Source organism: Rhinopithecus roxellana, chromosome 17 (assembly GCF_007565055.1).
Source record: "Rhinopithecus roxellana isolate Shanxi Qingling chromosome 17, ASM756505v1, whole genome shotgun sequence".
Lineage (NCBI taxonomy): Eukaryota > Metazoa > Chordata > Mammalia > Primates > Cercopithecidae > Rhinopithecus > Rhinopithecus roxellana.
The window spans coordinates 109,585,410-109,607,245 of record NC_044565.1 but is presented as its reverse complement, the minus strand read 5'-3'; the positions used below and the strand labels follow the sequence as shown (position 1 = coordinate 109,607,245).

Sequence of the window (21,836 nt, the reverse complement as noted above, 5' to 3'; positions counted from 1 at the left end):
CTAATGTCTCCTTTTATTCCTTATTTAGTCTTGGTTCTGCATATAAAAAGAGTCTATGAGTTTTGTCTCTCCAGTTTTTGTTTTGTTTCTTTGCGATTGGGTTTTATGAAGCTTGTCTTCTAGTCAATTCCTAAGGAAGGGATTAAAAGAATTAACATTCCTTGAATTTTTGAATATTGAAGAGTTATTTTGTGGCCTTTATACTGGAAAGTCAGTTGGCCATATATAAAATCCTTGGTTGACATTTTCATTCTTTAAGTATCCTGTGTCCAATTTCTTCTCGCATAAAGTATTGCTGTTAAGTTTGATCACAGCCGGGCGCGGTGGCTCAAGCCTGTAATCCCAGCACTTTGGGAGGCCGAGATGGGCGCATCACGAGGTCAGGAGATTGAGACCATCCTGGCTAACACGGTGAAACCCCGTCTCTACTAAAAAAAAAAAAAAAAATACAAAAAAAAAAAAGTTTGATCATAAGCTGATTTTCATCTTTTTACAAGGCATGTGGTCATTTTACGTCTTGGTGTTGGTTCTGAGTTTTCCAGTTTTGTGGTGTTCTATTATAATATGTAGTATTGAATTTTTATTTTAGAACAGTTTTTTTGAATTATAACTTTTCAAATTTATAATTTATTTTCTTCCTATTTTAAATAATATTTCTATGTTTTAGTCACTAGAGAAGAGGGTTCATAACACCTTATTCCATCAGTTGCCAGAACTTGAACTCTCGTTGTTACTTTAGAAGATAAGGAACAAGATTATTATTAGGCCTGTATTAAAGTTCTTGGGATAACCTTTATATGACAATTGTAATTACTTACTGTTAGTATATAAGACACTGAAGTGGAAATAATTGTGGTGCTCAGTGAACATTGATTTACGACCACCAGAATGCAGATCTGAAATGTTTTACATTGCATTATTTTGATGTAGTTCAGGATACCAAATTTTGAAAGATCATTTGGAGATTAGCAAGAAGAAAATGTAGATAAGCATAATACAAAAAAGGGGTGTGTGTGTGTGTGAAATTAGTTGGTCAGTGTTACTTTTTAGAGTAAAAGGGAATGTCCAAATGAGATCAGTTGTAATGTTATTTCCATTCATTTATGTGCTTTTGTCCGGAAAGTCAAGCATTTATGACATTATTTGAATACAATAGGGTATGCATTTACTCTTTAACATTTTTGATCAGTGCGGTAAATTTACTTTAAAACATACTTTTGGGATATATTTGGAGTCAGAATTGCTTTAAAATTGGACCAGATAACTTTTCCCAGTGCTGAGAACCACCTCTTGTATGTCAGATGTCTGTGGATTATTTCAGATGACTGCCCTGTGATTTGTATCACCACTTACTTAATCATCTTCTCAAACTTGGACTACAGTCATAGTTTTAAGGCCTTAAGAAAGGAGATATTTTCTCATTTAATTATTTTTTTGGTTAAAATTTCTTTGGATTTTAGTGAAAATACTGACAATTGTACTTTGCTGGTTAACTCACTGTTTTTAAAGTCATTCATATGGAAAAGGGAGTAGCGATACTTCCAGAGTTTTATGGCAAAAGGATTGTTTTGTAAAGAAGCTTTCATGTCTGACTCCCTTAAGCTTTGCACTTTTCCCCACTGTTTCTAGTTCGATAGAGAGAATGTACGGATTCCAGGAATGCTAATTATTGATACTCCTGGGCATGAATCTTTCAGGTAAGACCAATTTGAGTCTTTTCTCATCAAGCAAACTACTTGAAACCATGAAGTCTAAAAGTTCAGTGGAGTCATTAACCTTTGAGTAGTAATTTGATCTCTATAACTACCAATCCTCCTTTGTACTTCATTGATTTAGTAGTGTTTTCTTTGAATACTTGTTTTTTATAGAGGGAAGTCTTTACTGCTTTAAAGGGCAGAAAACATGCTAATACATGCCAGGCCTGTCTCCTGTAAAACCCATTACAAGGTGGAATATTGTGCTGTTGTCTCTTGCCCATATTCTTTAACACAGAAAACTTGGTCAGTAAAATTATCAGAAATATTAGTTGGTTTTAAAACTAACTCATTCCACTTGAGGTCGATTCAAGTTACTGTTATATGAGCATTTGGCAGTTTAAGGGCTAATAGTACTTGAACAATTTAATACATATACTCTGTTTTGTTTGGGTTTTACAAAGAAGTTTAGAAGTTTTAAGAAAAGTATTTCAAGATTTTCTACTTATATATCTTTTCCTTCTTTCCAACAGTAATCTGAGAAATAGAGGAAGCTCTCTTTGTGACATTGCCATTTTAGTTGTTGATATTATGCATGGTTTGGAGCCCCAAACAATTGAGTCTATCAACCTTCTCAAATCTAAAAAATGTCCCTTCATTGTTGCACTCAATAAGGTACGTGCGCCTTCTGAAAAATTAACCTAGGAAAACACGTTTCTTAATTTTTTGTGATTAAAAAAAGTGGTATAATTAACATACAAGCATAGCTCATTTCGTTGTGCTTCACTATATTGTGTTTCACAGATATTTGTGTGTGTGTGTATATTTTTTTTTTTTTTGAGACACAGTCTTGCTCTGTCACCCAGGCTGGAGTGCAGTGGCATGATCTTGGCTCACTGCAGCCTCTGCTTGCTGGGTTCAGGCAATTCTGCCTCAGCCTCCCAAGTAGCTGGGACCACAGGTGCCCACCACCACGCCCGGCTAATTTTTGTATTTTTAGTAGAGACGGGGTTTCACCATATTGGCCAGGCTGGTCTTGAACTCCTGACCTTGTGATCCGCCTGCCTCGGCCTCCCAAAGTGCCGGGATTACAGGCGTGAGCCAACGCGCCCAGCCTTTTAAATAAAAATTGTAAGTTTATAGCAGCCTTGCATCAAGCAAGTGTATTAAGTCTATTGGTGCCATTTTTCCAACAGCATGTGTTCACTTCTTGTCACATTTGTTAATTTGCAATATTTCAAACTTTTTCATTATTACATCTGTTACGGTTATCTGGGATAAATGATCTTTGTTATTATAATTGATTTGGGGTGCCACAAACCACACCCCTATAGATGGCACACTTAGTCAATACGTGTGTGTTCTGACTGCGCCAGCAACCAGCTGTTCCCTTGTCTCTCTCCTTGGGCCCGTTTGCTGAGACAGCATTGAAATTAGGCCAATTAATAACATTACAATGACCTGTAAGTGTTCAAGTGAAAGGAGGAGTCGCATGTAGAGTATCAGTCCAGCCACAACACTCCCGTAAGCCAAAGCCTAATCTAAAGCAAGGCCCTCTTTTCAATTCTAAAGCTGAGGAAGGTGAGGAAGCTATGGAAGAAAAGTCTGAAACTAGTAGAGGCTGGTTCATGACGTTTTCTGTAACCTAAAAGTACAAGGTGAAGCAGCAAGTACTGATACAGAAGCTGCAGCAAGTTACCCAGAAGCTCTAGCTGAGATGATTGATGAAGGTGGCTACACTAAACAACAGATTTTCAATGGAGGCAAAAAAGCCTTCGATTGGCAAAACATTCCATCTTGGACTTTCATAGCTAGAGAGGAGAAGTCACTGCCTGGCTTCAAAGCTTCGAAGGGCAGGCTGACTCTCTAGTTAGGGTCTAATGTGGTTGGTGACTTTAAGTTGAAGCCATTGCTCATTGACCATTCTGAAAATCCTAGGGCCCTTAAGATTATTATGCCAAATCCATTCTACTGTGCTTTATAAATGGAAATATAAAACCTGGATGATAGCACGTCTGTTTATAGCATGGTTTACTGAATATTTTAAGCCCATTGTTGAGACCAACTCCTCAGAGAAGAAGATTGCTTTCAATGTATTACTGCTTGTTAACAGTGCACCTGATTACCCAAGCTCTGATGGAGACACACAAGGAGATTAATGTTTTCATGCCTGCTAATGTAACATTCATTCTGCAGCCCATGGATCAAGGAGTGTCTTCAACTTTCAAGTATTGTTACTTAAGAAATACATTTTGTATGGCTATAGCTGCCATAGATTGAGATTCCTCTGATGGATTTGGGCAAAAGTTGAAAACCTTTTGGAAAGGATTCATCCTTCTAGATGTTATGAAGAGTTCTGTTCATGATCCATAAAAGTACAAAATATAAACAATGATAGTTTGGAAGAAGTTGATTTCAACTCTCATGTATGACTTTGAGGAGTTCAAGATTTCAGTAAAGGAAGTCACTGTGGATGTGGTAGAAATATAGCAAGAGAACTGGAATTAGAAGTGGAACCAGAACACGTAACTGAGTTGCTGCAATCTTAAGATAAAACTTGAACAGATGAGAAGCTGCTGCTTATGGGTGGGCAAAGAAAGTGGTTTCTTGAGGTGGAAGTCTACTTCTGGTCAGGATATTGTGAACATTGTTGAAATGACAAAAAAGGATTTAGGATAGCAGCCAACCTAATTGATAAGGCAGTATCTGGGTTTGAGAGGATTGACTACGGTTTTGAAAAAAGCTCTATTATGGGTAAAATGCTGTAAGCAGCATTGCATGCTACAGATAGATTTTTTTTTTTTTTTTTTTTTTTTTTTTTTTTTTTTTTTTTTTTTTTTTTTTTTTGAGACGGAGTCTCGCTCTGTCGCCCAGGCTGGAGTGCAGTGGCCGGATCTCAGCTCACTGCAAGCTCCGCCTCCTGGGTTCACGCCATTCTCCTGCCTCAGCCTCCCGAGTAGCTGGGACTACAGGCGCCCGCCAGGTCGCCTGGCTAGTTTTTTTTGTATTTTTAGTAGAGACGGGGTTTCACCATGTTAGCCAGGATGGTCTTGATCTCCTGACCTCGTGATCCGCCCGTCTCGGCCTCCCAAAGTGCTGGGATTACAGGCTTGAGCCACCGCGCCCGGCCTTTTTTTTTTTTTTTTTTTTTGAGACAGAGTTTCATTCTTGTTGCCCAGGCTGGAGTGCAGTGGTGCAATCTCAGCTCACCGCAACCTCCGCCTCCGGGTTCAAGCGATTCTCCTGCCTCAGCCTCCCGAGTAACTGGGATTACAGGCGTCCGCCACCACGCCTGGCTAATTTTTTATTTTTAGTAGAGATGGGATTTCTCCATGTTGGTCAGGCTGTTCTTGAACTCCTGACTTCAGGTGATCTGCCCGCCTCGGCCTGCCAAAGTGCTGGGATTACAGGTGTGAGCCGCTGCGCCCAGCCAATAAATCTTTCATGAAAGGAAGAATCAGTTAATTGATGGGACAGATTTCTTTGCTGTCTCTTTTAAGAAATTGCTACAGCCACCCCAGCCTTTATCAGCCACCATCCTGATCAGTCAGTAGCTGTCAACATCGAGCCAAGACCCTCTACCAGCAAAAAGATTGACTTGTTGAATCAGGAGTTCGTTAGCATTTTTAGCAGTATTTTTTTTTTTTTTTTTTGAGACGGAGTCTCACTCTGTCGCCCAGGCTGGAGTGCAGTGGCCCCGGATCTCAGCTCACTGCAAGCTCCGCCTCCCGGGTTCACGCCATTCTCCTGCCTCAGCCTCCCGAGTAGGTGGGACTACAGGCGCCCGCCACCTCGCCCGGCTAGTTTTTTGTATTTTTTAGTAGAGACGGGGTTTCACCGTGTTAGCCAGGATGGTCTCGATCTCCTGACCTCGTGATCCACCCGTCTCGGCCTCCCAAAGTGCTGGGATTACAGGCTTGAGCCACCGCGCCTGGCCAGCATTTTTAGCAGTATTTTAAATTAAGGTGTATACATTGCTTTTTAAAAAAAGATATAATGCTATCACACTTAATAGACTACAATATAATATAATATAAGCATATGTATAAGAAAATGCACCCCATGCCAAGTGTTTATTTTAATTTGACAAATTTACAACCACTGTCATTCCAAAAAAGTTCTCTCATGTTACTTTGCAGTCATTCTACTGCCGTCCCTAAACCCAGGCTAGTATTGATCTTCCTGTGTCATACGGACTAGTTTGCCTGTTTTATGATTTCATATAAATGAAATCATATAGTGTGTAATTTTTTAAGTTTGGCATTTTTTGTTACTCATGTTACTATACTTTATTCATGTTATCATTACATGTATAAAAGGTTTTCCTTTTTATTGCTGAATAGTAGTCCACTCTCCAAATAATACTGCACTTCATCCATTTATCTGTTGAGAATTCCCGTTTCTGCTTATCTTTGTGAATACTCGCCCTACCTTCAGCATTCTAGTAGGTGTGTAGTTGAGTGCTAAATTATTGTGGTCTAGTTTGTTTCCACAGTGACTAATGGCTTTATGCAGCTTTTCACGTACTTATGCTTAGAGAGAGATGACAATATCTGTTTCTGTGAAAAGTATGTTCAAAATCCTCTGTTCTTTATTAGATTGTTGTTTTACTGTTGAGTTTTAAGAGTTCTTTATACTTCTGGTTCCATGTATATAACTCCTTTTTTGAGCCGGGCACGGGGGCTCATGCCTGTAATCCCAGCATTTTGGGAGGCTGAGCCGGGTGGATCATGAAGTCAGGAGAGGGAGATCATCCTGGCCAGCACGGTGAAACCCCATCTCTACTAAAAATACAAAAAATTAGCTGGGCATGGTGGCAGGCGCCTGTAGTCCCAGCTACTCGGGAAGCTGAGGCAGGAGAATGGCGTGAACCCAGGAGGCGGAGCTTGCAGTGAGCCGAGATTGCACCACTGCACTCCAGCCTGGACAACAGAGCAAGACTCCGTCTCAAAAAATATATAAAAAAATAACTCCTGGCCGGACGAGGTGGCTCATGCCTGTAATCCCAGCACTTTGGGAGGCCGAGGCGGGCGGATCACGAGGTCAGGAGGTCGAGACCATCCTGGCGAACATGGTGAAACCCCGTCTCTACTGAAAATACAAAAAAATTAGCCGAGTGTGGTGGTGGACGCCTGTAGTCCCAGCTTCTAGGGAGGCTGAGGCAGGAGAATGGCGTGAACCTGGGAGGCAGAGCTTGCAGTGAGCAGAGATCGCACCACTGCACTCCAGCCTGGGCGACAGAGCGAGACTCCGTCTCAAAAAAAAAAAACAACTCTTTTTTCACTTGTATGTACTGCTGATATATTCTTATGGTCTGGGACTTGGCTTTTCATTTTCTTTTTTTTGTTTTTGTGTGTGTGTTTGTTTTTTCTTTTGGAGACTATCTCTCGCTGTAGCCCAGGCTGGAGTGCAGTGTGGCACACTCTTGGTTCACTACAATGTCCGCCCCTCAGGCTCAAGCGATTCTTGTGCCTAAACCACGAGTAGCTGGGATTACAGACGTGCACCACCGCACTCGGTTCTTCAATCTTTTCTTCGGTTCTTCTTTTCTTTTTCTTTGTGTGTGTGTGTGTGTGTATGTGTGTGTGTATGTGTGTGTGTGTATGTGTATGTGTATGTATGTGTGTTTTAGTAAAGACCGGGTTTTGCTGTGTTGGCCAGGCTGATCTCAAACTCCTGGCCTCAAGTGATCCACCACTTTGGCCAACCAAAGTGCTGGGATTACAGGCATGAGACACTGTGCCCAGCCTCCTTTTCTTACTAGTGTGTTTTGAAGAGAAGAAATTACTGATTTTGGTAAAATGCAATTAATTTTTATATTTTATTTATTTTGGGGACAGGGCCTTGCTCTGTCGCCCAGGCTGGAGTACAGTATGGCATTATGTCAGCTCACTGCACCTGTGCCTCCTGGGTTTAAGTGATTCTTGTTCCTCAGCCTCCCAAGTAGCTGGAATTACAGGTGCATGCCACCACACCCAGCCAATTTGTATTTTTAGTAGAGACGGGGTTTCACCATGTTTGTCAGACTGGTCTTGAGCTCCTGACATCAAGTGATCCGCCCACCTTGGCCTCCTAAAGTCCTGGGATTTCAGGCATGAGCCATCATGCCTGGCCCCAATTAATTTTTTTATGATTTGTGTTTTATGTAAGTAATCTTTTCCTATCCCAAGTTCATTAAATTTTTCTCGGGTGTTTCCAGATGTTTAATAGTTTAAGCTTTTACATTGAGATTGATGATTTTTTATATAGTGTGAGGTCACGGTTTACTTTTTTTCCATAGAAATATTTTGTTATTTAAAGACTCTTTGCTGAAAAGATTATTTTTTCCTCCATGGAATTAGTTTGGAATCTTTGTCAATAATTAGTTGACCATATATATCTGTTCCTAGAATTTATCTGTTGTTCCATTGTTCTGTATACATTCTTATGCCACTGCTACCCTGTCTCATTATAGCTTCATAGTAAAGTTTTGAAAACTGGTAGTGCTAAATCCTTCAACTTAGTTTTTCTTTATATTGTTTTGGCTATTTTAGGTCCTTGGATTTCAATATAAAGTTTTCAATCAGCTTGTTAGTTTCTACAGAAAGCCTTTTAGGATTTTGATTGGGATTGCGTTTTAATCTGTAGATAAATTTTGAGAGAATTGGCTCTTTTAGCAATATTGCATCTTCTGATCAGTGAACTTGGTATCTCTGTACATTTACTTAGTCCTTCTTTACCATTTTTTAAAATTATTTTGTATTTTATTTATTTTTTTAAATAGAGACAAGATCTCACTGTGTTACCCAGGCTGGTCTCGAACTCCTGGGCTCAAGCAATCTGCCTGCGTCAGCCTCCCAAAGTGCTAAGATTTAAGACAGCCACCATGCCTGGCCAGGCCTTCTTTACTTTCTTTTGGCAATATTTGGTAGTTTTATTGTCCACACGTTGGACGTATTTTTCTGAATTTATCCCTAAGTATTTCATGGTTTAATGCTATTGTAAATAGCATGAAAATTTTTTTGATTTCCAGCTGTTCATCACATTTACATTCAGTTTGTATCTTGTGACCTTGTTAAATTCACTGATTTGGCCCAGTATCTTCTTTTGAATAATGTGGGTTTTTCTGTGTATGTGATTATGTTATCTGCTTATAAATGCAGTTTTTCCCCCTTATCTACATGCTTTCTACTTCTTTTTCTTCTTTATTGTACTAAGTAGACCTTCTAAATAACATTGAATAGAAGAAATGACAGTAAACGTCATCCTTTCCTTATTCCTGATATTAGGGGAAAGTGCTCAGTCTTTCACCCTTACGTATGATGTCAGCTGTAGGTTTTTTTTTTTTTTTTTTTTTTTTTGTCAATGCCCTTTATTAAGTTTGAGGAAGTTTCCTTCTATTCTAGGTTGTTTAGAGTGCTTTATGTTTTTATTTCTTTAATCATGAATGGTTGTTGATATTGTCAAATTCTTTTCCTGCATATTTAGAGATGTTCATGTGGATTTTCTCCTCCGTTCTGTTAGCAACATAATTACTGTTGAATTTTTTAAATGTGAAACCAACTTTACATTATTAAAATAAACCCTAGTTGGTTGTCTTTGTTATCCTTTTGATATATTGCTAGATTTGATTTGTAATGTTTCATTGTTGTTTTTGTGTCTGTGTTCATGAGTGATATGCATATGTAGTTTTCTTGTAATGCTTTTTATCTGATTTTCATATCAGAGTAATGTTGGCCTCATAAGATGAGTTGAGAAGTGTTTCCTCCTCTGTTTTCTGAAAGAATGTGCAGGAATTGAATTATCTCAAAGAATTAGCTTTTGGTTTTATTGATACTCTTTTCTGATATAAGCATTTAAAGGTATTAATTTCTAAGTACTAGTTAGACATGTTCTTATTATTTAGCTTTACAAGCTTCAGGCTTTTCCTTTAAAGGTGTTGAACATGTTTATAAATATTCTAAGGACCTCCTATTCTAATTTTAACATCCGTCATTTCCCACTGATTTGTCTCCTTAGTAGCATTCAGATTCGTCTGCTTCTTTATTTGATCACCCTAAACTCAGTCCCCAGATTATGCTTTTGGTTGGTTGGTTGTTTGGCTAGTAAGTATTTTTCATTTCTTCTATGCTCATTTATCTCTCTTGTTGAAAAGTGAGGGAAAATAGATTCTGTCATTAACAAAACAGATTTAATCCTAATTTGAGCAATAAAACAATTAAAATAGGCTGTTCCCTGAGACAGAAAATATATATACATTTTAAAGTTTTTGCTATATAATTTTATAGTGATGGTACTTGCTGGGATTGATTGTTCCTGTTACAAAAACTGTTTTGGAATTTCAACAATATACATTAATAGTCTTAGGATAATTCTAGGATATTATCTTTTGCAAACAAATGGCAGCTACTTAGGAATTCACGGAGGTTGACAGGGCAGCATGGCACTGCAGCAGTTTCTAATTTAAGAGCAGGTGCCGATAAGCAGTCTGAAAGGAGCTTTTGGTACAATCAAGTGTATGAGTAAGTCAGTCACACTGTTCTGTATATATGAGACATACATGAGGAATTTTCTGGAGCTATTATACAATTCTTGAATGTTCTGAATTTTTTAGAGATCTTTCTCATGAAAAAACTTTTTCAGATTGATAGGTTATATGATTGGAAAAAGAGTCCCGACTCTGATGTGGCTGCTACTTTAAAGAAGCAGAAAAAGAATACAAAAGATGAATTTGAGGAGCGAGCAAAAGCTATTATTGTAGAATTTGCACAGCAGGTAAGAAGGCCTTCCTTCCTTCTGCAGAGCCTATCTCAGAATATTTATTATATTATCTTTATAATGAAGTCAGTGTTTTCGTTAATACTGGTTCTTTTCCTCTGTTGACAGCGATTACTTTTTTAAAATTCTTCTTCCTTTTTCTCCTTTTTCTTTGCAGTCTGAATACTTTAATTTAGAAAACTGAGTTGACTTAGAATGACTTTGCTATAATATAGTTAGTGCTTATAGAATATACATGATCATTTTTAGTTTTTATGAGGAGTTTCAAAATGATGAGCCATTTGCTCATTCACCTTCTAGTTAGTCACACCTATTCCAGATACGTTTTCTTTACAGCCTGGCGTTTTGGATGATTTTTGCTCCTAGGGTTTGAATGCTGCTTTGTTTTATGAGAATAAAGATCCCCGCACTTTTGTGTCTTTGGTACCTACCTCTGCACATACTGGTGATGGCATGGGAAGTCTGATCTACCTTCTTGTCGAGTTAACTCAGACCATGTTGAGCAAGAGACTTGCGCACTGTGAAGAGCTGAGGGCACAGGTGATGGAGGTAATGATCAATTTTTCAGTTTATTGTTTTTGTTTTTTTTTTTTAAATGGCAAGTTCCTTGAGTGGAGGATATTGACTACTTTTAGATTTAATGAACATGGTGCATTGTATGTATGTCTTTCTCTCTGTAATAATGTCTTTTAGGTTAAAGCTCTCCCAGGGATGGGCACCACGATAGATGTCATCTTGATCAATGGGCGTTTGAAGGAAGGAGATACAATCATTGTTCCTGGAGTGGAAGGGCCCATTGTAACTCAGATTCGAGGCCTCCTGTTACCTCCTCCTATGAAGGAATTACGAGTGAAGGTACGCTGAGGTGGTAAGCATTGACACGTGGGGACTTGTAAAGTTCTGCTGAGATTGTTTCCTCACCTTTAAAGCTGTTTGACTTAATACAGAACACATAACATCCCTTGCTCTCCCTTTTATTTTAGATGTCATCGTACTGGAAGGCCTGTCTGTCAAGAGTAGAGATGCGTGAAAGTACCTGCTTACCAGACTAGGCCTTTCCCAGATACTAAACTACATTGTTTTGGTTCTACACGGCTAACTACAGTTGACTCTTGAACAGCATGAGGGCTAGGGGCACTGACTCCCTGGCCAGTTGAAAATCCACATATATTTTTTGACTCCCCAAAAACTTAACTCCTAATAGCCTACCATTGACCAGAAGCCTCATCGATCACATAAACAGTCGGTTAACACGTTTTTTATGTTTTATATATTACATACTGCATTCTTAACAATAAAACAAGCTAGAGAAAAGAAAACGTGATTAAGCAAATCATAAGGAAGAGAAAATAGATGTACTATTTGTTAAGTGGAAGTGGATCATCATACTGGTCCTCATTCTTATCCTCATGTTGAGTAAGCTGAGGGAGGAAAGAGAGGGGTTGGTCTTTGGTGGCCGAGGTGGAAGAAAATCTGAGTATAAGTGGACATATGCAGTTGTGCGAGGGTCAACTGTAGTTTTTTATTGACGTTTTTAATTGTGAAATAAAATAATTGCTCCTGAAAAGTACACAAAACATAGCAGAAAAGTTTAACACATTTGTGGGAAGCAACCAGATGAAGAGTCAGAATGCTGCTGGCACCCAGAGGCTTCCTGTGTGCTTCTTCCTGCTCACCCTCCCCACCTTCCCCTCCTACCCCCAGACCTTTCATAGAGGTAACCATGGTTGCATTTTATGATAGTAACAGATACCCTTGCTTTGCTTTGTTTTTGTGTCTGAGAGTACTTCCCTTAGACGTGTCTGTAGACTTTATGTAGAAATGGAGTTATTCTAAGTGTGTACTTTTATAGCTGGCTTTTTTTTTTTTTTTTTTTTTTTTTGGGGAGATGGGCTCTCACTCTGTCGCTCAGGCTGGAGTGCAGTGGTGCAGTCACAGCTCACTGCAGCCTCAGCCTCCCCAGGGTTCAGGCGATCCTCCCACCTCAGCCTCCTGAATAGCTGGGACTACAGGTGCGCACCACCACACCTGGCTAATTTGTTTACAGATGGGACTTTGCCATGTCACCCGAGCTGGTCTTGAACTCCTGGGCTCAAGCAATCCACCCACTTTCATCTCCCCAAAGTGCTTGGATTATAGGCATGAGCCACCATGCCTGGCCTATATCTGGCTTCCTTTAGTGAAAAAAATGTATATAATTTTAAGATTTCTTTTCCATTGTGTGACTGTATCACAACATATCTATCTGTTCTGTTGATGGGAAATGTAGGTGATCTCCAGTTTTTTATTTTTATTTTATTTTTTATTTTTTTTGAGACGGAGTCTCACTCTGTCATTCAGGCTGGGATTACAGGTGCATGCCACAATGTCTGGCTAATTTCTGTATTTTCAGTAGAGATGGGGTTTCACCATGTTGGCTAGGCTAGTCTTGAACTCCTGACTTCAGCCTCCCTAAGTGCTGGGATTATAGGTGTGAGCCACCGCACCCGGCCCAGTTTTTGATTTTTGTTCTTACGATGCTGCTGCTGTGAACTTCTGTGTATATCTCTTGATGTGTTTGTGCCAGTTTCCTGGGGTATGTATACCTAGGAGTGAAGGCCACACTTGTCTACAGTGAGTGTAACAAATTATATTCTCAACCGCAGTATTAGTTTCATTGTTTTACATCTTCATCCATTCTTGGATGTCAGATTTAAAATTTTTTTGCCATTCTGGTGTGTAGCTCATTGCCGTTTCAGTGTGCATTTGCCTAATTGTTGACCTGGTTGGTCATTTAAAAATGTTTATTAGCCATTTATTTCTTCCTCCGTGAGATGTACATTTTTCTTCTGCATTATCTTTCTTACAGATCTATATGCGCTTATATATTCAGGATACTGGTTTGTTAGTTGGTGTGTTTTGCAATATCTTCTACTCTTGTGACTTTTCCTGTGGTATTTTGAGAAATGGAAATATTTCATTTTAATGTTAAATTTATCAGTCTTTTATTTTGTGGTTATTGCTTTTCGTGCCTAGTTTAAGAAACCTCTAAGATCATGATGATATTCTCTTATATCGTTTTTATCTCTATAGAACCAGTATGAAAAGCATAAAGAAGTAGAAGCAGCTCAGGGGGTAAAGATTCTTGGAAAAGACCTGGAGAAAACATTGGCTGGTTTACCCCTCCTCGTGGCTTATAAAGAAGATGAAATCCCTGTTCTTAAAGTAAGTCCATTTAAAATTTTTTTTCCTCAAAAGTTCTGGCATGTATCAGCATTGCACATGCTAGGGATGGTGACCAAAACTGGCTTTGTCTTTGTGAAGCCTGCCATCTCTTGGCCTCTTAGCAAACTTGATGCTTTTGAATTACTTCAGTTTGTACAGTCATAGGAATTGGTATAATTTTTATGTGTACTAGAATTATAGAAATAATGCATTTTATTCAAATAAAAAAATGAGTCAAAAGCTACAAGTTGGCTGGGCATGGTGATGCATGCCTGTAATCCCAGCTACTTGGGAGGCTGCAGCAGGAGAATCACTTGAACCTGGGAGGCGGAGGCTGCAATGAGCCGAGATCATGGCACTGCACTCCAGCCTGGGCAACAGCAAGACCCTGTCTCAAAAAAAAAAAAACTAGAAGTTGTATATTATTTTTTGGCCCGTGTCCATTGTAGTTTCATAAAAGTGGACTTTGAGCCATAGTTTGTTGACTTGCCAAAGAGAAAATACACCTGTTCCCAGCACATGGCTCTTGTGTCCTGGGGCCATGTTTATTAGGCAGCATCAAGTCATGCTGTTGGGAATAAGCTATCTCAGGGCCAGTGAGAGAACAGGACAGGCCTCTTCAGCCAGTCCTGAGTATGCAGTGGGCTTATGTCCCTTCAGTGGCATAAACTTGATAAACTTGTTTTACTTATTTCTGGTTAAAATCTCTTCTTCCATTTCCAGACGAGCAGTGATGGAGGAAGGAGCTGCTGAGATCATGAGATTATGGTATTTCCTAGTTAACAGAGTCAAGCTGAGCTTTTGGGCTATCATAACACATTACATTTATGTGGTACTTTTTTAACTTTAAAACATTTTTTCTTCTGTACTGTTTAATTCTGCCCACCCATCTATTATATTTGCCAAGTGGAGCAGAGATTAAACATATTTCAAAATTAGTAAACTTAAGACACAGGTGAAGCGAGATACATTTAGGGTATGGCCCCCAAATCTCCTCCATTCCAGCACAGGTTCTGTTGTGCCTTTTGCTCTGTCTAAGCCTTAGTTTCATATTTGCAGATAAGTACTTGACTAAAGAGAGAAACACAATTTAATTCTAGACTGCTGAGGATAGAGGTGTGTTGACATCCTTATCAAATCTGATTTCTTTACAAGGATGAATTGATCCATGAGTTAAAGCAGACACTAAATGCTATCAAATTAGAAGAAAAAGGAGTCTATGTCCAGGCGTCTACACTGGGTTCTTTGGAAGCTCTACTTGAATTTCTGAAAACATCGGAAGTGCCCGTAAGTAGTTACAGCTAGCTGCACAAGTGAGTGGTGGCTGGTCGTGGTTTTTGGTGCCATTACCATTACCTGATACATAGAGATAAACATGGAAACTCCCATTTTTTCAGTATGCAGGAATTAACATTGGCCCAGTGCATAAAAAGGATGTTATGAAGGCTTCAGTGATGTTGGAACATGACCCTCAGTAAGTAATTTCTCTTGCTGTGAAGGCTTTCATGTTACTTACCTATCTTAAAACTGTCTCTTTAAAAACTGTCCTCTGTGACATACTCTGTTTTTCACTGAATGGTCTTTGGTGTGTTTTAACCTTTTAGGTATGCAGTGATTTTGGCCTTCGATGTGAGAATCGAACGAGATGCACAAGAAATGGCTGATAGTTTAGGAGTTAGAATTTTTAGTGCAGAAATTATTTATCATTTATTTGATGCCTTCACAAAATATAGACAAGACTACAAGAAACAGAAACAAGAAGAATTTAAGTAAGTTACTGTTTTTATTGACTTCGCGTCTTTGTTACTGAACATGGTTGAGAATTACTGAATTCCAGAAAGGGTTGTAAACAGCAAAATCACGGCATTGGCTCCTCTACCAGCGGCTGCATCCTGCATCCTGCAATGGTGTGTTGCAAACCAGAAACCCAGCATACTGGGGACGTTCCAGCAGTACACAAACAAGTCTTGTCTGTGACTTCAGTTTAATATAATCTTGGCAGACTTGGGTCTTGTTAATGGGTTAGTAGTTATTATTTCGGGACTTTATCTTGCTCATCTGGGATTACACAGATTGGAAGTAATAAAACTTGAGTGAGGAAAACTGGGAACTAAGGTGAGAGATGCTGTGGGAGAGAAGTCCATTCCTGAACCAAACTTTCCGAGGACTCACAGTGCAGAAATTAACTACATTGCCGCAGTGGTGGAGGAAGCATCAGCAGCGAACCAGGCCGGCCTCCCTCCCCCTCTGAGACAGGGTCTCATTCTGTCACCCATGCTGTAGTGCAGTCACATGATCACGGGTTACTCCAGCCTCTGCCTACTGGGCTCAAGTGATCCTCCCACCTCGGCCTCCCGAGTAGTTGAGACTACAGGCTCACGCCGCTATGCCTGGCTAATTTGTTGTATTTTTGGTAGAGACAGAGTTTTGCCATGTTGGCCAGGCTGGTCTTGAATTCCTGAGCTCAAGTGATCCACCTGCCTCTGCCTCCCAAAGTGCTGGGATTATAGGTGTGAGCCACTGTGCCTTGTCTGAGACAGGCTCTTATTGCAGGACAATTAACACATGTTGACAAGTGCTGAAAAACCAAATAAAGCAGGGAAGGGCCTAGATAAGGAGAGGAGGGACTGTGATTAATGATGTGGTTGAGGAAGGCATCTCATCTCTTCAGACAGAGTGCACATGGGGAATGTCCAGAGAGAACAGCAGTGTGAGGCGGAGTGACCAGAGGGGACAGTGATAAATGAGGTCAGAGAGGGTGGTGGGACCTGTATCGTCAAGGATCTTACAGGCCATGGGAAGGATTGAGCTGCTCTGAGTTGTGCAAGAAGCCATTGCCAAGGCTGTGTTCACAATCAGACTGGCTCACTGGGTTGTTACGTAGACCCTGGGTTGTTAGGAAGTCAGTGGCAAGACCCTGGCAGGAGGCTCCCATAGTCCAAGCAAGAGGTCTAGGTGATTCAGACCACAGTGATGACAGGAGTGATGGTGTAGTTTGGGATACATTTTTAAGTGGCGCTTACTAGTAAATATTAGGATTTAGACTGGTATGTGCTCACTTTAGATCATGAAACCTGAAGTGAGAATTCTGCTTAAGAAGACTGCCGGAAACTTTTAAAGCACTTTAAGCGTGTGCTCAGTAAGCAGGGTCATCATGTAGTGGCCTTTTGGATCAATGGTTTGGGAATGTGGTGGAGAAGAGGAGGGTGGTAATATGGTTTGATGGCTCTGTGGTCCCCCAGTAGCCTACACAGGTGCCAGACGAAGCCCTGCCTATCACCAGGTACTGCCTAGGTTCTAAGCCCCAGGCTGGCTGACGTCTTCAGCAGCCAAGCTCAGTGTTTAGACTAGGAACAGAATGCTCCTGTGATGCAGCTTCTGTTGGAGGTAGGGCTTTAAAAGAGAAGAAAGCAAAGACTTGGGAAGCAATAGAATGGGGAGGAGGAGTTTAAGAAGAAAAGGAAGCAGCGCCTGCCTGCCCCTCTCCTGTGGCCGCGGGGAAAGCTGCTTTCCTCTAATGCGAGAAGCCTGATGTTCAGCTGCAGTTTTTCTGTTTATGTTTAAGTGATTCTGTAAGCTTAAAAATTCTTTTTTTTCCTTTCAGGCACATAGCAGTATTCCCCTGCAAGATGAAAATCCTCCCTCAGTACATTTTTAATTCTCGAGATCCGATAGTGATGGGGGTGACAGTGGAAGCAGGTCAGGTGAAACAGGGGACACCCATGTGTGTCCCAAGCAAAAATGTAAGTTCTAGTTGTACATTTTGTGGGTCATTTCTTAAAGCAGCAAATGGGTGTCCAAGAGTCATGGCAACACAGCTTTGTTCTTGGAGGTCACAGTATTGTGCTGTGTATTTAGTGTGGTCTCCACCTTCTTAACAAATGTTTCAGTGTGTTTTACCTCAGTAGGAAGAAAATGTGGTAACTTTAAAACAAGCAGAGCCTGTCACCTGCTGTGCTTCAGTGTTGGTAAATACCAGTGCTCCATAGTCAGTGTTGACTCTTAGCCCTGATCTCAGTGCTTCAGTTAATTGGGCTCCACAGCACTTTATTGCCTTTTATTTTATTTTGAAAGGTTTCAAGCCTGTGGAAAAGCTTAAAAATGAGTATAATGAACACCCATGTTTACCTTCCCTTTCTATCAGCATACCTAAGAAAAATGAATAATATTTCAACAATATCCTATAATTTGCAGCCCTCAACATTTCACCAATTATCCCAAAGATGTCTTGGTAACCCTCCCCACCGATCTGGCTCAGTGCCCTGCAAACTGTCTTGCACTGGGGCTGTTTTGTGGTTGAGCCTCAGTCAAGAACAGTCCTCCATCTTTTTTGAAGTGTCCCGGTGGTTTTGCAAATTCCTTCTCCATTTGGATTTATCTGTTTCTCTCCCTCCCGACCAGGTTAGAATTATTGGGAAGACATGCAGTTTCCCTGTGTGCCTGCCTCTTGCATAAGCCAGCTTGTCTCACTGCTGCTGATGCTCTTATTCCCTGGGGAAAGTGCTAGCCCCAATCATCTCCATTAGAAACTTGCCCCTTTGTAATTACTCTGTAATCTATCTGGTACCTGGAGTTCCTAATGGACATCCTCTTTCCCAACAGCCTTTATCCCAGTGGCTTTCGTACCCACTGGCAAGCCTTGCCTGTCAGCTATTACATAGATGGTGGCAAAATTGTGGATATACCTGTCCCCCGATTTCTTATAAAGAACCTCTTCCCACTGACCTTTTTATTGAGTCATAGACTTAGCAGGGTTTTGTTTTTGTTTTTGTTTTTAAATATAATCCATTACCTTTATTCTTTTGATAGATGATCCACTGTGGTCAGTCGGAGCTCATTTAAACTGACTGGCTCCTGTATCCTCGACACACAGTTGTCTGAGCATCTTCTTCCTTTCTGTGCAGTGAGATGTTCCAGCCTCATCTAGTACTTTCCCTGCCCCAAACCTGGTTCCTGTAATAGGCAGTGGCACTTCGAAGTTGTCATTGATTCTCTACCATTTCAGTGGACTAAGCCAGGACATTTATTTGTGTTATTTTCTATGTGGCTTTGGCCTCCTAAATGAAACAGAGCTCTCTCTCTTTTCACTCTTACTCTCCTGAGTCCTTTTCTCCACAAAGGAGTCAGGGTTTTTTGCCCCAAACTCTGAGATCACATCACTCATCTGCTCACAGGCCATCATTCTTAAAATTTCAGGATCAGTCCTCACTCTGACTTCATTCCCACCAGCCACTTCAAGCTCATTCCTGACTCAGACCCTTTGTGCCTGCTGATCCCTTCTATTATGGCACCTGTCACGTGAAATGGTAGAGCAAAAATATGAAATGACATTGGGTCAACAGGGCACTTGGAATGTTTTGCAAAGCACATTATCTCCTGTCAGTCTTACAGCCGTCGTTAAGGGAACAGGGTGTTGGTGGTGCCAGCCTAATTTACCAAAACATTACACTGTGAGACCTTAAGGGATGAAGGAAGGATCGCACTGCCATGACTTTTAAAACAGGCTTTTGCTCCAGTTCTTATTTCAGTTGTCCAGCCATGGAGCCTGTGATTGGCATGAATTCTTCAGCATGCATTGTAATATGTTGTTTTACAGTTTGTTGACATCGGAATAGTAACAAGTATTGAAATAAACCATAAACAAGTGGATGTTGCAAAAAAAGGACAAGAAGTCTGTGTAAAAATAGAACCTATCCCTGGTGAGTCGCCCAAAATGTTTGGAAGACATTTTGAAGCTACAGACATTCTTGTCAGTAAGGTAAGTATTTCAGCAAAAGCGGCATGCTTTAAGAAATGGGGAATCACTCTTCTCAGGTCACCCGTACCCAGTAGCTCCTTGGACTTCAGTTTGATTGTAGTAGCTGATGGGACTGGATCCCCCATTAGGGCGGGCCTGACCTCTAGCTGGGCCTTGTCTTTTGAGGAAGTTGCCCCATCAGGAAAGCAGCACCAACAGAGAAAGCTAGGACTTTTAGATCCCCTTGTGCCTGACATGCCAACCAGATGTGATTTTGGAATTCTACTCCCTTAGGCAGGCAAGCACTGCATAAGCTTTATTACGGTGAGAGCGAGCATCTGGGGCCACAGCTTTCTTTGGCACATGTTTGTTATGTTCTGTTTACCCTGTTTGTGCCTCGGGCATTGCAGATCAGCCGGCAGTCCATTGATGCACTCAAAGACTGGTTCAGAGACGAAATGCAGAAGAGTGACTGGCAGCTTATTGTGGAGCTGAAGAAAGTATTTGAAATCATCTAATTTTTTTTCACACGGAGCAGGAACTGGAGTAAATGCAATACTGTGTTGTAATATCCCACCAAAAATAAGACAAAAAATGGAACAGATGTATCTGGACACTGATGGACTTAAGTATGGAAGGAAGAAAAATAGGTGTATAAAATGTTTTCCATGAGAAACCAAGAAACTTACACTGGTTTGACAGTGGTCAATTACATGTCCCCACAGTTCCAATGTGCCTGTTCACTCACCTCTCCTTTCCCCAACCCTTCTCTACTTGGCTGCTGTTTTAAAGTTTGCCCTTCCCCAAATTTGGATTTTTATTACAGATCTAAAGCTCTTTCGATTTTATACTGATTAAATCAGTACTGCAGTATTTGATTAACCAAGCTTCTGCAGATTTTGTGATTCTTGGGACTTTTTTGATGTAAGAAATACTTATTTATGCATATTCTTCCCACAGTGATTTTTCCAGCATTCTTCTGCCATATGCCTTTAGGGCTTTTATAAAATAGAAAATTAGGCATTCTGGTATTTATCTGCTTTGTGTGAAACCATGGTGTAAAAGCACAGCTGGCTGCTTTTTACTGCTTGTGTAGTCATGAGTCCATTGTAATCATCACAGTTCCAAACCAAACTACCAATAAAGAAAGAAAACAGACCTCCACCAGCAAGCTCTGTTAGGCTTCCATGTTAGTGTAGCTTCTCTCCCACAAGTTGTCCTCCTAGGACAAGAATTACCTTACCAACTATCACACTACCTTGTATGCCAGCACCTGGTAACAGTAGAGATTTTTATACATTAATAATCTTGATCTGTTTTGTCCTAGAAAATTCCATCATACATACATTTCCTGATATTTGGGCTTAGTGCTTCTAACTTGTTGTGGACACAACTTAATGATTCATTCATAGTGGTAATCTGTAGCTAGTGTTAGGGTTTTGTTGAAGTCAATGTGGGGTGTTTGAGGAAAAAGTTCCAAATATCCACTAGCAGAGAATTTTAAACTACATTTTTATTTTAAAGTTACGGTATAACATATAGCATAAAAATATTTTATATCCGTTTGAAAATCTATACCGTTCTTTTTTATCATCAAAGTTTCTCAATGGCCAGTAGAGGCAAAGACAACATAACCTCTGATCTATGGGACATAATGTTCCCAGGGAAAAAAATCTTCAAGTGGGTGTGAGGGTGTTTCTAATTCAAAATATGTAGATTTCTCCACATGGAAGAAGTAAAGATTTTCTTAACATGCTCCTGTGTTCATGCTTGGAAACAAGAGTAAGATGGTTTAGAAGCTTTACCCTTTCTTGGAACAAGTAGAATCCTGGTCTGAGACCTCTCAGGAATTTCAGAGCTTAGCAGTCTGGCCTGGAGGTTTTTCAGCCTTTTAGTATAATAAACAGTAGTTGCTTCCTAGAGTTGAGTTTTTAAGGATTCACAAAAAGGAGCCTGTACAAAATATACATACAGTTCTTTATTAAACAACTGTAAACACTTCACTGTAAAAATCCATAAAACTTTATAAACAAACATTTTGTAAATAGAATCTATGCTACAGTAAAAGAATTAACACAATTATTTACATGCAATACTGACAAATTTGGCACTTTTTGAAAAGAAATGTACAAAACACTTGCTTTAAAAGAAATTTAAAATTATAAAAACTTCGAGCATTACTATCATGCACTTTGCAAATACCTCACAAGCACTTATGGCACAGCGATCGGAGAGCACCAGGCTCCCTGGTAATAATATTTATGTAACTTTTAATGTGCTTCCGTACGTTTGTTGTAAAACCACCTGAACATTGTCAAGAATAAAGTCAAACGCCATATTCCAAACCGATTCCACCGATTGCTGCATCAACCTAAAGGTAGGGAGAGAAGAAATGCCATCAGGAAAAGTCCTTAAGACTATTCCTTTTTAAAAATAAAAATTGA

The 21,836-nt window shown here is 40.1% G+C and overlaps 2 protein-coding genes across 13 annotated transcripts in view; one reads left to right on the top strand and one right to left on the bottom strand.

The window, feature by feature from the left end:
* The window catches only part of EIF5B (eukaryotic translation initiation factor 5B), a 64,756-nt gene extending 44,478 nt beyond the window's left edge, over positions 1-20,278 (top strand). For both annotated transcript variants that reach the window (XM_010386769.1, XM_010386768.1), the window contains exons 13-24: positions 1,630-1,697; positions 2,228-2,369; positions 10,317-10,448; positions 10,818-11,000; positions 11,145-11,306; positions 13,524-13,655; positions 14,811-14,942; positions 15,053-15,129; positions 15,260-15,424; positions 17,260-17,398; positions 19,252-19,413; positions 19,803-20,278. In XM_010386769.1, the coding sequence (XP_010385071.1) occupies positions 1,630-1,697; positions 2,228-2,369; positions 10,317-10,448; positions 10,818-11,000; positions 11,145-11,306; positions 13,524-13,655; positions 14,811-14,942; positions 15,053-15,129; positions 15,260-15,424; positions 17,260-17,398; positions 19,252-19,413; positions 19,803-19,910 (1,602 nt within the window). In that variant the 3' untranslated portion in view covers positions 19,911-20,278. The remainder of the gene's footprint in view (positions 1-1,629; positions 1,698-2,227; positions 2,370-10,316; positions 10,449-10,817; positions 11,001-11,144; positions 11,307-13,523; positions 13,656-14,810; positions 14,943-15,052; positions 15,130-15,259; positions 15,425-17,259; positions 17,399-19,251; positions 19,414-19,802) is intronic.
* Positions 20,279-20,887: 609 nt separating this feature from the next.
* The window catches only part of REV1 (REV1 DNA directed polymerase), an 87,489-nt gene continuing 86,540 nt past the window's right edge, over positions 20,888-21,836 (bottom strand). For 6 of the 11 annotated variants that reach the window (XR_004054508.1, XM_030921833.1, XM_030921824.1 and 3 more), the window contains one exon: positions 20,888-21,763. Coding sequence is in view for 10 of the 11 variants with exons in the window: in XM_030921833.1 (XP_030777693.1) it covers positions 21,652-21,763 (112 nt within the window). In the remaining variant the exon portion in view is untranslated. The remainder of the gene's footprint in view (positions 21,764-21,836) is intronic. The other 5 variants (XM_030921826.1, XM_030921832.1, XM_030921831.1 and 2 more) reach the window with 1 other exon arrangement.